The sequence below is a fragment of the Tinamus guttatus genome, unplaced genomic scaffold (assembly GCF_059628265.1).
Source record: "Tinamus guttatus ecotype Peru unplaced genomic scaffold, ASM5962826v1 Tinamus_guttatus_pri_ptg000060l, whole genome shotgun sequence".
NCBI classification, from domain to species: Eukaryota; Metazoa; Chordata; class Aves; order Tinamiformes; family Tinamidae; genus Tinamus; species Tinamus guttatus.
In genome coordinates this window covers 9,082,083-9,098,686 of record NW_028288594.1, presented here as the reverse complement: position 1 = coordinate 9,098,686, position 16,604 = coordinate 9,082,083, and the positions used below count along the sequence as shown (strand labels likewise).

The following is a 16,604-nucleotide window of genomic DNA, read 5'->3' as shown; positions in this document are numbered from 1 at the left end:
GCGGCTTCCACTCATGGGGGGAGGCGGGCGGTGCAGGCCTGCACGCGGATATGCAAATGTACCCCGCCCCCCTCAGCAGGGCGCTTTGGTTGGTGGAGAGCGGCCGCGACCACCAGCGCGGAGAGGGCGGGGGGGCTGGAAGCGGCTCCCCCTCGTTAGAAGCGGCGCTCCCGGCCTTCTCTTCTCCCGTCCCCCCCCCGCTTCGCATGGCCCAAGTGGGGGCGGCCCCGCGCGCCGTTATCGCGGGGGAGGGGGCGACTCTGCGGCGCCCCTGGCGGCCGGGGCGGGCGAGACGGGGCCTCTGGCGACCTCGCGGGGTCCTGGCTGTGCCCCCCCGACCCGCGCCCTTTCCCCAGGGCAGAGCCGCGGCCCGCGGCTGAGCCGGTCGCCTGGAAGTTGCCAAGGACCCCGTGACCGGAGTGAGCAGTGAAGAAGCGGGAGGGAGCTGGGCAGCCGCGGCCGTGGGCCTCTCCCGGCCTCCTATGGCCGACGCGGACCCCAGGGTGCTGCTCTTGGCCGCTCAGGTGGCAGAGAGCAGAGATGAGGACGTCCCAGTGTTGCTCCTGAGGCTAAAGGGTAAATGGCAGCTTTTCTAGAATACAGGGATGAGATAGTGAAGCATGCACAGGTATTTTTTGTTTTGTTTTCTTTTTCATTCTGCCTTCTCAAGTTCAGAAGTTTTATTTTGTTGTTTTCCCCATAGTTCTCACAGGGCTGGAAACTCCATGGGTTTGATGATGCCGCTTTTCCTGACAGTTGCACATGGGTGGCATTTGGCTTGGGAACAGGAGGAGGTCGAGAGGAGAGGGAATGGAGGGCAGCTCTTCCATCCCTCTCCACTGTCACCATTTTTGTAAGACCCCTGCTAATGTGGGCAGGGATCTCGCGGCTTCTCCCTGCACTTTTGGGCAGAGATCCAGAGGGGCTGGGAGTGATTGTTAGTAACCAATTTTTAAGCCTTAGTGCAGAAAGATGATCACAAGCTCCAGTGTGAGCCCCCTCATCCACCCCTTGGCCTCATGTCTGCTGCCCATGGAAACAGTGGAAACAAGTTAGGCCCTGTTCTAAATTGGGATGTAATTATAAGGAGGTTATACACAGTGGGTTTTCATTGTAGTTTTATTTGACCTAAGAAATTCATACAGATGGAATACATCCCAGATAATGTGTGTTTTACTACTTGAATATATTTTTTTAAAAAATGAAATACATTGACTATGTTGGAAAAAAGTGGAAATTTAAGCTCAATTGTCCTTTCTAATTGTCATACAGTCTAACAAATACTTTTGGCTGTAGGAGTGCCAATAAAATGTTCTACATTACCACTTTGAGAATTACACTGATCTTAGTGTTTGTACACATTTTGTCATTTTTATGCATTTTTTTTATAAGTTGTTCCTTTGCATCAGAATCATATTCTCCTTCTAGCCTATTTCCTGCGTTCTTCCCACAGAAATTTTAAACAGTGCTTCCTTGGGATATAAAGAATCAAAAAAAATTAGGCAAGAAATACACTACTATGATCTTACTCAGTACTGCATGCTGGTCCTGAGACAAGACTACTCTCGACTACGCGGAGGCTGGGCCACGGCTGCCCAGCTAGCAGAGATTCTAAGGTAAGAAAAACTACCCAGAAGTTTTCTTCTTGTTTCCTTCTGGTCTTTCCTCTTGTTCTTTCTCTTTGCGAGCTGCAGTGCAATAGCTCCCATGCAGAACAAGGCTTGTTCAGGAGAGGCCAGGGTTAAAGTGCAGGGAGCAGCCAGGAGCAGAGGGGTCAGGCATAGCCTGATCGGTCCTGTTTAATTCATTTGCATTGTGTTTCTCTGAGCTGGGCAAACTGGGGTTAATTTCTTTTTGTAAGCAGTACTCATCTATGTCACAATTCTTGCCAATTAAGTGGTAATTTTGAATGGCAGTTATTTTAAAATTGTTATTTAAAATTCATTTGCAAAAATCTTCAGTATCATAACTAACAGCTTGACTTAAATATATCCATTTAAAATTTAAATATAATAGAGGATACGACTAATGCAAGCCAGATAGCTTGATGTAATGGTTTAATTCACAGCAAGCAAATAAGACAACAGTAAACTGACATCCAATGATCCCTCAGTTTTCAATGTCAGGAAACAGAATTAACTTTTAGTTGTTTCCCAAATTGTATCTGATTTTGGGTTAACTGTAAAGCAACACTCTAAGACACAACAAAATTAGCCATCTTTTATATATATCATATCTACAATATGAATTTGTAATGTTAGGAATTAAACTAAGAGATGCAAGATTTATTGCCAGGGCTATTTCTTTCTTATAAGCTATTTCAACTTTCAGAGAAAAATGAAATTTATTTTAATTATAAAAATGTCCTTTTGCAATTACACAAATCTCAGCTTCATGCCTAGACTTAGCTTTCCAAAGTCTTTGGTAAGCAGAGCTTTGCATGTACATACTCACAGCAAGCTAAGAAAGCTCAGATAACAACATATCAGAAGACAAAATTCATAAAAAGCTATGAAAACTTTTATTGCACTAGTTTCAGTGCAGAGTACAGAGTGAAAAAAGGTCTGTTGTGAAACTTGCAGAGCCATTTCTTGTGAACAGCGTACCAGAAATGACCACGTAAAATCATAAAACTCAGATCTGAGGAACTGATTTCTAGTGCACATGTATTCCTCGAGTAGAGGAAAGTCAGAGACAAAACCAGTGAAATTTTTTCTTATGCATATTTTTGTTGCCTGCCCTGCATCCACTTTATCAGCTTTATTTATACCTTTCTATTTTGCTTTTTTTTTTTTTTTTTCTCCTCCTGAGGGCCATCAGAGCCATAAGCTCTCATGTGGAAGGGAGCCGAAGGGGAAAGTGACTTGTCTATATTTTAAACCAATGCATGTTATAATAAGTATTGCTTTGTAATTAGTAGCAAGACACTTACAGTCTCCAGCCTCCTCGTGATTGCTCTTCCTTCTGAGGCAGCTGGCTTGGAGCTAGTCACAGCAGTTAACTCTGGTTCAGTGTTGAATTGTCCCGTTCCAGTCAAGCATTTCTCCTCTGATGACATGACTTTCATTCAAAGCTGTTCAAATAAGAGGCCCTGGACTATTCAGGTTGCCTTGTGTGTGCATTGAGGTTTTTTTCCTCCTTTTTTTTTTTTTTTTTTCCCTCTTTTTCATTTCAGTCATTGTTGTGTGGGACTAGAGGTGAAAGAAGATCCTGAGGAATTTTACAACAAATTTCTTCCTTCAGCCATAGACAACCTGTTGTTTTTGGGAAGACGACTCCAAGCACGATTCATCCGAGCAATCAAGGTATTTAAATTCTAGAGCTTAAAAAAAGCAGAGCCCCTCTGCAAACTTTCCAAGCTCTTCTATCCTCTAGGTGCAATGTATTATGAAATTTTATTTTCCAGAAATTCCTTTTTTTGTGTGTTATGTCTTGGAGCATAGAAATTGAAATCTGTCATCTTGGAGCATTCATTCTATTATGTAAGCAAAATTAATTTATTACCAGTCAGTTGTTTAGAGTGTTTACCTACTACTTGGAGGTTGTTTTTGAAAAGTGGGCTAGGAGAAACACTAGAAGAAAAATGGCTTAAAAAAAGGAGCCTCTCATTCTCTGTAGGTTTTGTTGAGTCTTGTTTGTTTGTTTTGATTTGCACAGATTACTTCAGTCTTTGAAACTGCTCTGTTTTTACTGCTTTATTCAGTTTTACAAAAAAAAATATGCTTTAGGATATCTTAAGGTAGCAAACCCTAAGTTAGAAACGTTGAAATCAGTTTTGCTATATAATTTCTGCAGTGTATTTGTAAATTCTGATTCTGCATTGGTACGTGTGGAACCCCAAAGGGACACTGTGAATTAGTAGATATGACTTTCTCGCAACTCGCTTTCTCACCTTCTCACAACTCGACCGTTCTTTGCAGAGAAGGAGTGTTTTGTCCAGCTAAATTTCCTCATGCTTTTGAAGCATTCAGAGTTACAGAATCAACAAAGAAATTTTAGAAGAATTTGCATAACCAAACTCACAGATTCTGAAAAACTCTTTTAATTTCCTTTTTCTCTTTATTTCCTCTTAATGTCTCCTTTTTTGTCTCGCTGACTTCTTGCATTTAGTCAAAGTTTTTGTACAGGATATTGTGCTGGGTCCGGAAGTGTCATCACTTTTCAGAAAAAAAAACACTAAAATGGCATACTTTGTGTTATTTCAATACCTTTAAGGTGCATGTATGTGTGCTGCTTAAGAAGCATACTTCCTGAATGACATCCCAGGAGACTCAATTCTTAACCACAATACGTAATTTCTCCCACACTTTATTACATATTTCAGCCTACATGCTACTTGAGTTATGCTTGTGGGCAACTCTGTCTTTTAAAATTTGCGGTCTCAGGGGTGAGTGGGCACCCGGACTCGTTGCTTATTTCATGGAGCTTTGGAAATCCCACTCTGCCAGCAGAGATCTGGAGTTTATTCTGTCCCCACTTGCTCTCTGTACAAGCCTTTGAAGTCAAGGGAAGTACTGAAATAGCTATCAGAAACTAATGTTTTGCCAAAACAGAGAAGAGATAATATTATGCCTTAACTTAGTACTGTTTTTTGTGTATCTCATTGTCAGAATGAACCAAATACAGTGTTAAAACCATGACAGATGGTTTGGACTTCCAGCTCAGGTGTAGGACCAGCCTCTCCAGTGTTTCATTTGTGGGAGTTCACTTCATGTCTGAGTGCTGTATAACAACATTGGTCAGCAGCTTTGAACTATCAAAAGACCCTTAGCTGTCCACACACCAAGGCTTTAGGTTTCCAGTGGCCTGTGATTTGCTCTCAGGAAAACAGATTTTTGACTCTGTGTATATGTGTGTTCATGTATTAAAACCTGAATTCTTGGTCACCCTATCCAGTCAAGTGTTATCACAAGCAAATGAATATACAGTCTGTTTCGTACAGTGATCAAGCTTTAGCTTAATAGTGGGTTGGCTTTTACTCCCTTAACTCCAACTCAGAACTGTGTCTGAAGCCTCACTGTGCCCATCCTTAACACCGTTTTGCATTTGAACTGTATGTTTGCCTCCTTTGCATCATTTGATTTTGTGCTTTAATCTTAAAGTAGCTTATTTCCCATTTTGTGGGTTAAATCTATGATATAGCTTACCTCTCCTGTGCTGTCAAGTGTTTTTTTAGGAGTAAACAAGTTTTCTCTGTTCCTATTATGATATTTTCAAGATTGGATGTTTTTTTTTTTGTGTATTTGTTGACTGATCTTTGGGTTGGAAGGATTTACTTTTTTTTTTTTTGACTTTCATACCAGAAACACTGATTTTTATGCTACATCAGCTATAGTCCTCAAGATAGGCATGTATACATGCATTTATCTACTTTTTTTTTTCAGGATGAAGAAAAGAAAGAGTTTTTGCACTGTTTCCATACAGTAACTGATGCCATCTGCTGGCTGTTTGGTGGGCATATTCAACTCACAGAGTGTGGTAAGAGAAAATTATACTCATAAAACACCCCAAAATTGATTTACTATATCTACAATTGTCCAAGAATCAGTCTTAAGCCAATTTCCATCTATTTCTTTTTTTATTTAATTGGAGTGCTCTTTAGAACAATCCTTTTAAATAGTTTATTATTCAACAGAAGCAGCAATAGCTAAAATGGAAAAGATCCATTAAAGGGAAGTATTAAAGAGTTGTGTCTCTATTTTTTTGGAGACAGGGCATACAGGCTTATCATAGGCTACTGGGTCTTTGTTGTTGTTGTTGTTGTTTTCTCTCTATGCCAGAAAACTTTATGAATTGAAGAGAGTATCACAACTGACAAATATCTAACACTTTGGACAAAATGAGCTATCAGTTAAACCAACATTAGTCACACTGGTTCCTAAATGGTAATAAAAAGCAGAATCTGTTCCTAAAGTAAAAACTTAAGGATTGTAAGATGCTAACTAAAAGAAAGAATGACTAGAAAAATTACTAAATATGTAAACAATGATACACTTGAATTAAAAAAATCATACTTTAATGACATAAGTGGACACTTATTAAATATATCTGTTGGCGTAAACTGTTAAGTTTAAAGTACTTAACTTTTCTGGATATTGTTGCCCCCATGATAACACTACAATTGTAACAATGAGGAGGCATAAGTGTAACATAAAGGTTCTAAAGATTTTGTTGCCAGTGCAATGCCAGTGTCTAGTAGACTTCCAATACCAGAAAAATCAGGACATGTTTTTAAGACAATGAAACAGTTCACTTTTCTTCTAAGTTTCAGTGTTGAGAAAGTCCACTCTAGGAACACTGATTTGTGTTGATTATGGTTTGTGTTCCATAAAACTGCTATTTAAAAAAAAAATCATTACTTCTATGGTTCAGATTGCTTGACTTTTTGTTTATTTTTCTTGTGTTTCAGTCTTGCAAAATGACCATTTTCTACAGTTGCTAATAACAGATGATGTTGAAACAGCAATGATTATGATGTCTGTTTTGCACAATATTTTGAAGGTCAATAGGTTAGTTGCTTTTATGTTCTTGTTTTCTTTTTGAATTTTAAATTTGAAAATCCATTCATTACCATTTTGTAAAGTAGAATAATTTGAATGTAAAAATTGTGCTGATTTCTACAGTCTGTGTTGTAGAAAAGGAAAAAATTGCTGCTTTCTTTATCTCATTGTTGAGCTGAGGCAATGGGAATAGTTGTTTGAGTGCTAGTATTGCCTCTGCCCCTGAATCACTGGCAGTCATGAATGAGTTGCTATTATCATTTTTCTGATTTTAATTGGAATTAACATGAGAATATCAACTCACACACACATGCACAAAAAACTGTTCACATCCTGGATCAGATCATTGGTGCAGCTAATTGCTCAGTGTCTGACATTTCTAAGAGGGAGTCACTCTTGAAAAGCTCATCATTTTTAACATTTATTTCTCTCTCTCTCTCTCTTTTTTTTTTTTTTTTTTTTTTTTTTGGTAATCCAGTCCTGCCTTGCTTTGTGTTGATGAGAAGATTCTTCACGCTGTTTTTGGATGAAGTTGTTTATAAGCTTTCATCTACCGCCAATCCTGTCGTAGGAAATGCGGCTACGAAACTGCTACTTTTACTGGCAAAGTTTTCCCAGAAACTTGTTAAGTTACTCACAACTCGCTACAAAGGTTTGTAAACATGCATGGGACTAATCTCTCTACTTCCATTTTTATTCAGTTTAAAAAAACACAGGGGCATCACAATTCAGAGCCCTCCAACACAGAGGGAACTTGCAGTTCTGCGAGATCCCTGCCCTGCTCAGCTTTGTTCATTTCCATTGTAGTTTAAGGTGCTGTCCCTATTTTTGCTTCCTGCTTTTTCTTCTGTACAGCAAGGTAGATTTTCCTCTTTTATCTGAAATGGGAATTCTTCAGGAGTCTATCCAAATATGCAACCTACTTCCTGATGCCCTTTCTCCCTCAGATTTCCTGGAAAACTTTCAAGCTCTGGGATTTCTGTAAGCTAAGAAGGCCCATGTTCCTTTCTGCATTGTCTCGTTCTGCGTGCAGCATAGGGTGTGTGTGTTGGGGGAACACAGGTGTAATTTTTAGCTGCTTTGTCTCAAAGCAGCTATTTTATCCCAGGCACTGGGCTTCACACTATGCTTTAGAGATAAGGCATCAAAGAATTTCAGTTATAAGTAAATACATTTTATTATGAAAAATATGAAAGCAGTACTAATAAAATATTGCACTTGCATAGTGCATTATATCCTGTTAGTAACTTAGGAAGACTTCTTGATAAGACACTAGAAATATATTGATAATTTAACTGCCAGTTATGCGGATGCATTAGGCAGTGGCTTGGGCATGCAAGCCTGTAATTGTATAACACTGCAGTGATGAGTGGAGCACCAGATATTCATTGATAATGTTCTACGCCAAAATTCAGAAATAACCAGCTGTATTCAGCCCTAGCCTAGCGCTCCTTTACGGAAAGAATCAGTTTTTTTTTGGACTTGACAAATGTTAGTTTGAAATCTTGAAAAATTCATCTTATCAGTATTGTATGCTTATTGTTCTCTCTCTCTCTTTCTTCTAGGACTAAAATTGCTTTTAACTAAGCAGTGGACTGGCAAAGGATTTGACAGAGATCTCAGTCAGCTTTTGGACCTGCTGTTCTTGGAACAATCCAATAGAAAAGAAGAAATGCAGGTGCTGAATTTTAATGACACTTTTCCTGGGCGAAATTCTAGTTACAAATGATTTATATATGTTTATAATGGATTTACTTTATCCCTTTGTCTCAGATTTTCAAAGCTTGCATTATTTGTTGACTCAATGGATTTTTAGAAACTTAATATTTGTTCTCTCTCCCTTTTTTTTTTTTTTTTTCTTCTTCTTCCTTGTCCTCTCTGGAATAGTTACTTTGAGACAATATTTTAAATATCAAGTGTTTTAGTTGTTTTAAATTCAAATTTATAACATTTGTTAATGCAGCTAATACACGTTGTATATTTGTGTTATGGATTCATCAGTTTACTAGAAAACATTGATCAAGATGATCAGAGGAGCTGCCTTCGGATTAAATACAGGGTTCGTGGTAATAACTTTCTCATAGGGCCTTAAATTCTTGAAATGGTAACAGAAATGCTGCATCTTGATACATTCGAGAATTTATGTTATTTTGGCCAACACTGAGATTGTTCAAAATATACAAGTGGTAATAAAGTGTCCTTGTATGCAGAGAAAATATCCTACTAATTGCTTTATTAATTTCAGAGGCAGCATCAAGCAGCTTGTTTAATCCAGGCTACGTGGAAGGGATTTCAGACGAGGAAAAGACTGAAAAAGCTACCTCAAGCAGTGACTGCTTTACAAAGGAGCTTCAGGTAAACAGCATTTTTTTTTTGTAAAAAAAGTATGCAGGAGAACAATCTAGTAAAAAGGTTTAGTTTGGTTTTCCTCAGATAAGAGTTGCAGGAAAATCTTAAGAGGTCATTTGATCCAACCTCCTGCTCAAAGCAGGGCCGGCCTCAGAATTCAATCAGGCTGCAGTTTGTCAATATTTGTCTTGTTCTGGGGAGCCCCAAAATGGGCAGTTTTCAAGCTGTGTCCTCATGAGTGCTGAGTAAAGGGAAATAATGATTTCCTTTGCCCTGCTGCTTTTGCTTCTGGTGGTGCAGCCCAATCTGCAGCTACATTTGTTTTAGCAGGGGCCTGCTGCTGGCTCGTGTTCAACTTGCCATCCACCAGAACACCAGGTCTTTTTCAGTGGAGCTGTTGCCAATGTAGTCAATACCCAACCTGTGCTGATTCATGGGGTTGTTCTGTCCCAGGTGCAGGACTTTGTTTGAGCTTCCTGTGGTTTCTGTTGACCCAGGTTTGTTGAGGTTTATGTGAGTGTCAGCCCCACCCTCCAGTCTGTGGGGGACTTTAACAGCCTTGCTAAAGTCAAGGTAAATGACACCCACTGCTCCCCATGGCCTGCAGAGCCTGTCATCTCATCACAGCAGGCAATCTGGGCAAGCACAGTCTGCCTGAATACATCTGTGCTGGCTGCTCCCATTCGCTTCCTCTTCTCCATGTGCTTGGAATCGCTTTCCCAGAGGACTTACTCTCATCTCCCAGGAAATGAGGTTGGGCTGACCAACAGGTCCTCTGTCTTGAAGATGCTTTTTCTAGTCAGCTGTTATTTTTGAAACATAAAAGTGGTGTAATGTCAATATGAGCTGTTTCACTGCAGATTCTTTTTGCAGAAGCATGCAAACAGTGTGCTTTTCCAGCAGTACCAAACTGGCACTTTGATGCCAAAAGCTCCAACTGTCCCTTTCCTAGCTGCCAAACTTCCTCATCTTCATGAAACAACTTACTTGGGTCATGTTTTTATGTATTTTCTGTGTTTATTTTTGTTTGTTTGTCTGTTTAATTAAAAAAAAGGCATATAGAAACTAAATTGTGGGACAGTATGGCATTGAATCACGCTAAATAACACTAGGAGATAATGTTGGCAGAACTCATGTGAACATGTTATAAAATTCCACCATAAATTAAATGTGGAACTGTCCTGTAGTCAGGGCAGAGTGCTAAAGAAACCAAGGACTGTAGTGTATCAAGAGTGTGCTGCATTAATATTTGAAATCTTGAGTAAGTCTGAGTCACTTCAGTGAGAAATAATATCGTCTGGCTTGCAGCACTACAGAAGGATAAAGCTGCATAAAAATGCTTGTCTTGCCTAATGTAGGATTTCAGCACTAATGTTAGCACTTGTCTGTTTGCTAACTCTTTTGAGACATTTAGTGTCCTTTTTTCACGCATGTAGAAGGTCTAAGTAGAGCTCAGACTCTGCAGTAAGTTTTTATTCAACCATTTATGCAGATATTAAACACCGTCGTGTCTAAACTGACTCTTACAAATCATTCAGCCAAATCACGCTATATGCTGATCAAGCTGTTAGAGAGCAGTTCTGATTTGTTTTAGACTAGCATTAAAAAGTTATTTGACTATGTAGGAGTAATCTTTACATTCTGGAAGACTAGCAGGAGGAAGTAATAGGACACGTCACTGCAGGTTTTGTGCTGTGTTGATCATTGATATCCTTATGACTCCTTCCTATTTCACCCAATTCTTTCTTTGGGCTAATATTTCTGCCCCCATCAGGCATCTAGCGAGTCTGCAAGCCAAAATTATAGCCCAGAAAACTTGTAGTATGGGTGAGATACAACTTCATAAAGGGGAAAAGAAAAGGGGTGAGGTTGTCAGCAGTGAACTAGCTGCTTTCGTTTCTTGTGTCTCCTTTTGAGTATTGCAAGCTTCAGTGCTTGTCTCTTAAGTAAGTAGCTCCTGAATCATTAAATAGGCTTGGTATGTACATGAACATTTGTAAAGCTGTGTGTTCATGGCCCAGTCAGTCCTGCTGTACTGCGTACCGTTTAACAACTGTAAAATGCCACGGGTTTTGCCTGTGTAATTCCTGCCTACAGATAGACTGTTACGCCGAAAAATAAATCCAGTTTTTGGATCAATGTAAGTGCAACTTTGGAAGAGTTTTCCAGAGAATCTCTGAATTCTTAGCAGTCAGAATTAGGTTTTAGTTATGGAGCTCTGTGGTGCGGGTCTATTTTAAAGCAAATGTGGTTAAATGCTGCTGAGGATGAAACACAAAACTTGGCTCATGTGCAGCTGCCATGGAAGTTATTAAGCTACAAGATAAACACTTCTGAAACTCTGTGGTTTTAGAAATCTCTGCTCAGTGAATATTACAGCTTGTTATCTCTCTCTGAAATTCATTCAAGGACTTGCAGTAATTATAGAACTGTTAAAATGTCAATAGTTCTAATTAGTCATGCATGTCTCAAAAGTTAAAGTATTTTAACTATATAAATAGATAATCAGAGGAAGGTTGATCTGTGCCATGAGCTGCTGAAGGGAGCCTGAATCTCAGTCTAGGTACATTTTACTTCTGTTCAGAGGCATTTCCCTGTCACAATGTGCAAACAAACAAACATGGTTTATCATGAAGAGGAACAGAGAATGGAAAGAGTGTGTATTTTACAGACTGCACAGGAAATAATTGGTATCAAAGAAACCTTTAAATACCGACACATGTTTTTGGTAGCTTAATAGATGAACATCTGAATAGTCCATCAAATATTGCTATTGCTTTTGACCTAAGGGAGCTTCTAAAGATTCCCAAGGAAAAGTATTAATAGTTTTATTACAAAAAAGTCATTGTAAGTCCTGTTTGATCCTGTGATATCATTCTGCTTAGAAGTATAATAGGTTTCTGCTTGGATTAAAAATTCAAAGATTTATAGCTGCGACTTGCTGAATTGTGTGGGCTGAAAACCTTTAGTTTCCCTAGGACCATTCAAACGTAATCACATATATCATGATCTATGTCTGTAGGTCAGTGTGTGGGCAGCTTCAAGTCTGTATTACTGTCATAAAAGGATTATGGTCTATTAAACTGTGGTGGAGGCTGTTCACCACTTAGCGCCACATTTTCAAATCCAGAGCATCTCATTTACAAAACAGCTCCCATTCCATCTTTCCCACTGAGTTACAAAGACTGAGGGAAAGCTATGGTTGATGGGAAAGTTACAGCTAAGTTTATACTAATGATGGAAAACATACAGACAACTCATAGATAACTGTGAGTCTAGAGGTAAATGACATGTAATATCATAAAAAATACTGGACATTAGTAATAATCTAATGCATTTTTTCCTTTTTCCTTCCTGCCATCCCTTACTGTTCTGTGTCTGTTTATTCCCCTTTCCTAATGCTTAGGAAGCACCTTTTATTGTCCATAGAAAACTGCTAGAGAGCAGAATTTACAGCTATGGGCCCAGCTGGGGTGTTCATATTCTGAGATGGCAAATCAGTCTGTTCCAATAGAAGAGAAGCTGTGAAGACATTCGGATATAGTTCTGCAGTCTGTACAAAAGTAATAGTATGTATTGGGGAAAGCAGGTGAATTGCATGTTGATGCAGCTCGTGCTAGCTGAGAGTGTCTCATCCCTACAACTTTATCCTAATTAAAAAGATATCTTTTGATTTGATGCCAAATTGAGCAGCTAGTTCAGAATTTCACATGTTTGCAAATGGTGTGGATAGTGTGTTAGCTTGCTGGTGAGCTCTACTTGCTTGCGGAGGTCCTACTGGAACTTTGTGTTAATACCAACAGCTGTGCTGGCAGATTCTGGAGTTTTTCTGCTGTACTGCTGGTCCATTCAGCATAAAGGGAGATGCTTTTAAAAAGGAGTAAAATTTAAGCTAAATTGTTAATTTGTGTTTTGCAGAGCTAAACGAAAACAGGAGCTGCAGCATTTGAAAAAACAGAAAGAAGATGAGGCTCTGAAACAGGAAATGCAACTGCAGAGACAGAGGGCCATGAGACACTTCCATGAACGACAGCTGGCGTTACTGGAGATAATCCATGCCAGTATGATTTATGTTAAACTATATCAGAAGATTAAATTGTCTATGTCTCCTTAGGAAATATATTTGGGGAGAATGTTCTTAATCTTATGTGTTTGCTTGCACTATAGTCTTCCTGTCTCTTCTTCTGCCCCAGTTATCTGATGGAGAATATGCTAATTCTTCAAGAGATCAGTAACTGTGCCGAAGACACGGCATGAGATCTGCTGCCTTCAAAAACGGCATGGGGGAAAGGGACACCCAGTTTTCCTGTGCTTGTAATGCTCCACTGTGGCTCCACTTCCTCTCCAAGAAATGGCCCACAACTAGTTTCTTGCCCTTTGATTTAGAATGAAGAGGGATTTTTAGCTGCTAGAACCCAACCTTTCTGGTAGGGACTAGTACAAGGATTCAAGATGTAAATTGTTAAGAGATCGCAGTCCACTCATATAACTGGATTTTTGTCATGTTCTTAGGTCAGATGGATAAGCACATTCAGGAAATGGAGGGAAAATCAGCATTAACTATCCAGAGATTCTGGCGAGGATATAGAGCAAGAAGATATTTTCACCAACAGAAGCAATCTCTTAAGGAATATAAAGCAGCTGTCACCATTCAGAGAGCAGTAAGTACATAAATTTTGTTCTGGCAATAAATAGAACTAAGTGAATTATTACAATGTTTCCAAAAAGCACAGATTGCTTACTTTGCTTAGTGGCAATTTAGGAATAAATTATGCAAAAATTGTTCAGAATTGTTCAGAAGATAGACCAAGAGCCCCAAGTTTCTTACATTAGTCGCAAAGTGTCATACAATCTTTTAACTAAAATATAAAAGCTGCCAGTATGAAACCAAAGGCTGGATTTTTTACACACCTCAGATAAACTAGTAATTTATTACTGTGAGGGTCATTGAGCACTGGAACATGTTGCTCAGAGAGATTGTGAAGGCTCCTCTATCCTTAGAGATATTAAACAAACAAACAAACAAACAAAAAACCCCCAAAAAACAAAACAGGAGTGACATGGCCTAGCAGATCCTGCTTGAGCAGGAGTGTTGAACTAGACCTCTCCAGAGGTCCCTTTCAGCCTCAGCTCCTCTGTAGTTCTGTGATTATTAGTATTCTATTAGTATTTTAGCTCATTATTTAGTATTCTTGCAGACTATCATGTCTTGCCTCTTCCATATTATAGATTAAGTTCTGCTTTAGCTGATGCAGTGCTAGGATTTTTTTCTTTAACTGACTGATTACAAACAAAATGAGAAAACAGAATTCCTTATGGTGATTATCATATTCTCATTTGTTCTTTTTAAAGGCTTGTAAATTCATAGTAAAACAAAGGAAAAAAAGAGCTCTCTCTCCTTGGAAAGACACCAAAGGACCAACTGATGAGCAGAGACTAGCTTTAAAGCAGAAGGTGGATGACTACATCAAATTGCATCCGGTCTGTTTCTTAGTCATTTCATTATTCCTATTATTCATGCAACATAACACACTGTAGGGATGAAATATATTCAGCTTCATAAATTCTGATCAAGATAATCCATGTGAGGTATGCATATATTAATCTTGCTTGTTCCAGAGCAAGGTACTAGGATCCTGGGGATTGTAACCATTCATCTAAGAAAACTGGAGAAAGCAAACTGTAATTGGAAAATTATATGTACTTGATGATTGATAGCTTTGCTCCACAGGGAACAAATGATTGCTAACAGTTAAGAACAGCATTTGCATTTCTCGTTCAGATATTTACCCAGAAAAGATTTAAAATAACCAGTTCTTAATGGTGAAGCACTGTTACTTTTCTCCAGGCTTCCCAAATGTCAGAAGAAATGAGTAAAGAATTACATGTGCAGGCCCAGGAAAAGCTGGCACAGTTCCTGCTGAGGAGCAGTCTGGATCGAAGAGCAGCACAGCGGAGAGAGACGCTACTGGCTCAGGTCAACACTGATGTGGAGCTGCTAATGAGTATGTGATTACTCTAGAGTCATAGTTTTGCTTACACTTGCCACTTGGATTAAACTGTTTAGTGGGAAAATTACAGGATCATACTGTGAACAGTGCAAAATCTTATTTCAAAACTGAAAGGTTTTTCTTCCTTTGCTATATGCCATTTCTTGAGATACAAATCCCTTTGTTAGAGATTACTCATTTGTTGCTATAGGTCAAGGGTATATGTATATACTTGTTTCTCAAGCTGTATTTTGTTCTTCTGTTGGAAGCATCTCTCTGAGATGTTTGCAGCAAAAGCAGCGATCCTGTAAAAGGAATTAAAGTCTCCAAGAAGATGATCTTACACAACCCCCTACACTATATTTGTTTTATCTTATTCTGTTTTCTTGTTTTGTAAGTAAACAGTTGGTTGATGTATTCTCACCTGCTCCGGTTGAAGAGGAAAATCTGAGCTATGCAATCTGAGTCAGGTCTTCATTTTCATCTGGCTGTATTTGTAACAGAATTCACTATCGTGCCGCCTTAATTCCAGACAAGCAGCCTCCAGTGAAAGAGCAGAATAGCAAACTGCAGCCACCAGAGAGCACCCAAGCAGGACAAAATTCAGCAAGTTACTGAATTCCGTTGCTCAGTTCTGTGAGATGCTGCATCGCTGCAGCCCATCGCTCCCTCAGCAGACAGAGCAGCGACACGGCCTCCCGGGGCGGTGGAGCCCCAAGCAGGGCTGACGCGGAGACGCTGTGCCAGGAACCACTACAGTGATGTCACCCTGCACCAAGAGTGACTAACGCAGCTCCTCTGCCTCTCGGATTGCTGCTTTACAAGCAATCTATTTTGGTGATTGCCAGTGCTGCCCACAAATGAGGCAGTCCTGCTTTCCTCCTCCTCCTGCCTTCCTGCTTCTTTATTTTTCTTAGCCTTAATTTGGGTGGCTTCTCTTACCTGCTTTAGCATTTATGCATGATATACTGATGCCAGCACAGGGAAAGCAGTGACCCAGGCCAGTGGGAGGGTAGGGTTGCTTCTTCTTGGTTTATAACATTCATAAGCCTCAGCATAAGAAACAAAATATTAAATACTTTTCTCCTTGTTGTTACAGATGCTCCAGGGCTAGCAGAGAGCACAGAAAAAGATCTTGGCATCTTTATGAGCCGGTCAGTCCCTGTAGCTGCCAAGGCCAAGCAGTCCCACACCACTATGCTGAAATACACCCGCTGGCCCTGGTGGAGGAAGCTTGGAGAGGAATTTGTGGAGGGTGATGTCATTCCTGATGAAGCCCTGACTGCAGAACTGGGAACTCTGTTTATTGGTGGAAGGAAATCCTTTTAGAAAACAAGCCAGAGAACCTGTTACATGCTCATCTAGACTGTCTCCTTACACTGTGCATTTAGTTGCACGTGTTTTTAAGGAAGGAAAACACTTGAATGCTAAGACAAAGCACTGAGGAAGACCAAAGGTTTATTTCTGTGTGCTTTATTTATCTTATTACAGAAGAGATTCTTAAGCTGCTACCTGCCGCCTTGTGCATCTACGGTAAATCCTTGTCCACCATGCACTAGATTTAAGTATTGTAGTTGTAAATGAAAATATTCCAGAAATTGTATCATTCTAACTGTATAATCTCTGACTTTTTAGTTGCTATTCATACCTGGATTCATCACCAAAGAATCACACCACTGTAAAAGGCTGGGGTATTTTAGCAAAACATTTTAATAAGTGATGTGTTCTGAGATAACACTGTATTCACAGAACAAATGAAGAAATA

The 16,604-nt window shown here is 39.5% G+C and overlaps 1 protein-coding gene across 1 annotated transcript; it reads left to right on the top strand.

Moving 5' to 3' along the window:
• The first annotated feature begins 438 nt into the window (after positions 1–438).
• On the top strand, positions 439–16,283 carry IQCB1 (IQ motif containing B1). The gene is given in 14 exon segments (XM_088519552.1): positions 439–576; positions 1,454–1,616; positions 3,176–3,305; positions 5,385–5,478; positions 6,410–6,509; positions 6,979–7,021; positions 7,023–7,152; positions 8,066–8,178; positions 8,746–8,855; positions 12,768–12,910; positions 13,362–13,510; positions 14,202–14,330; positions 14,698–14,854; positions 15,939–16,283. Coding segments are annotated over 14 exon segments (1,785 nt in total). The 5' UTR covers positions 439–482; the 3' UTR covers positions 16,169–16,283.
• Positions 16,284–16,604: the final 321 nt, after the last annotated feature.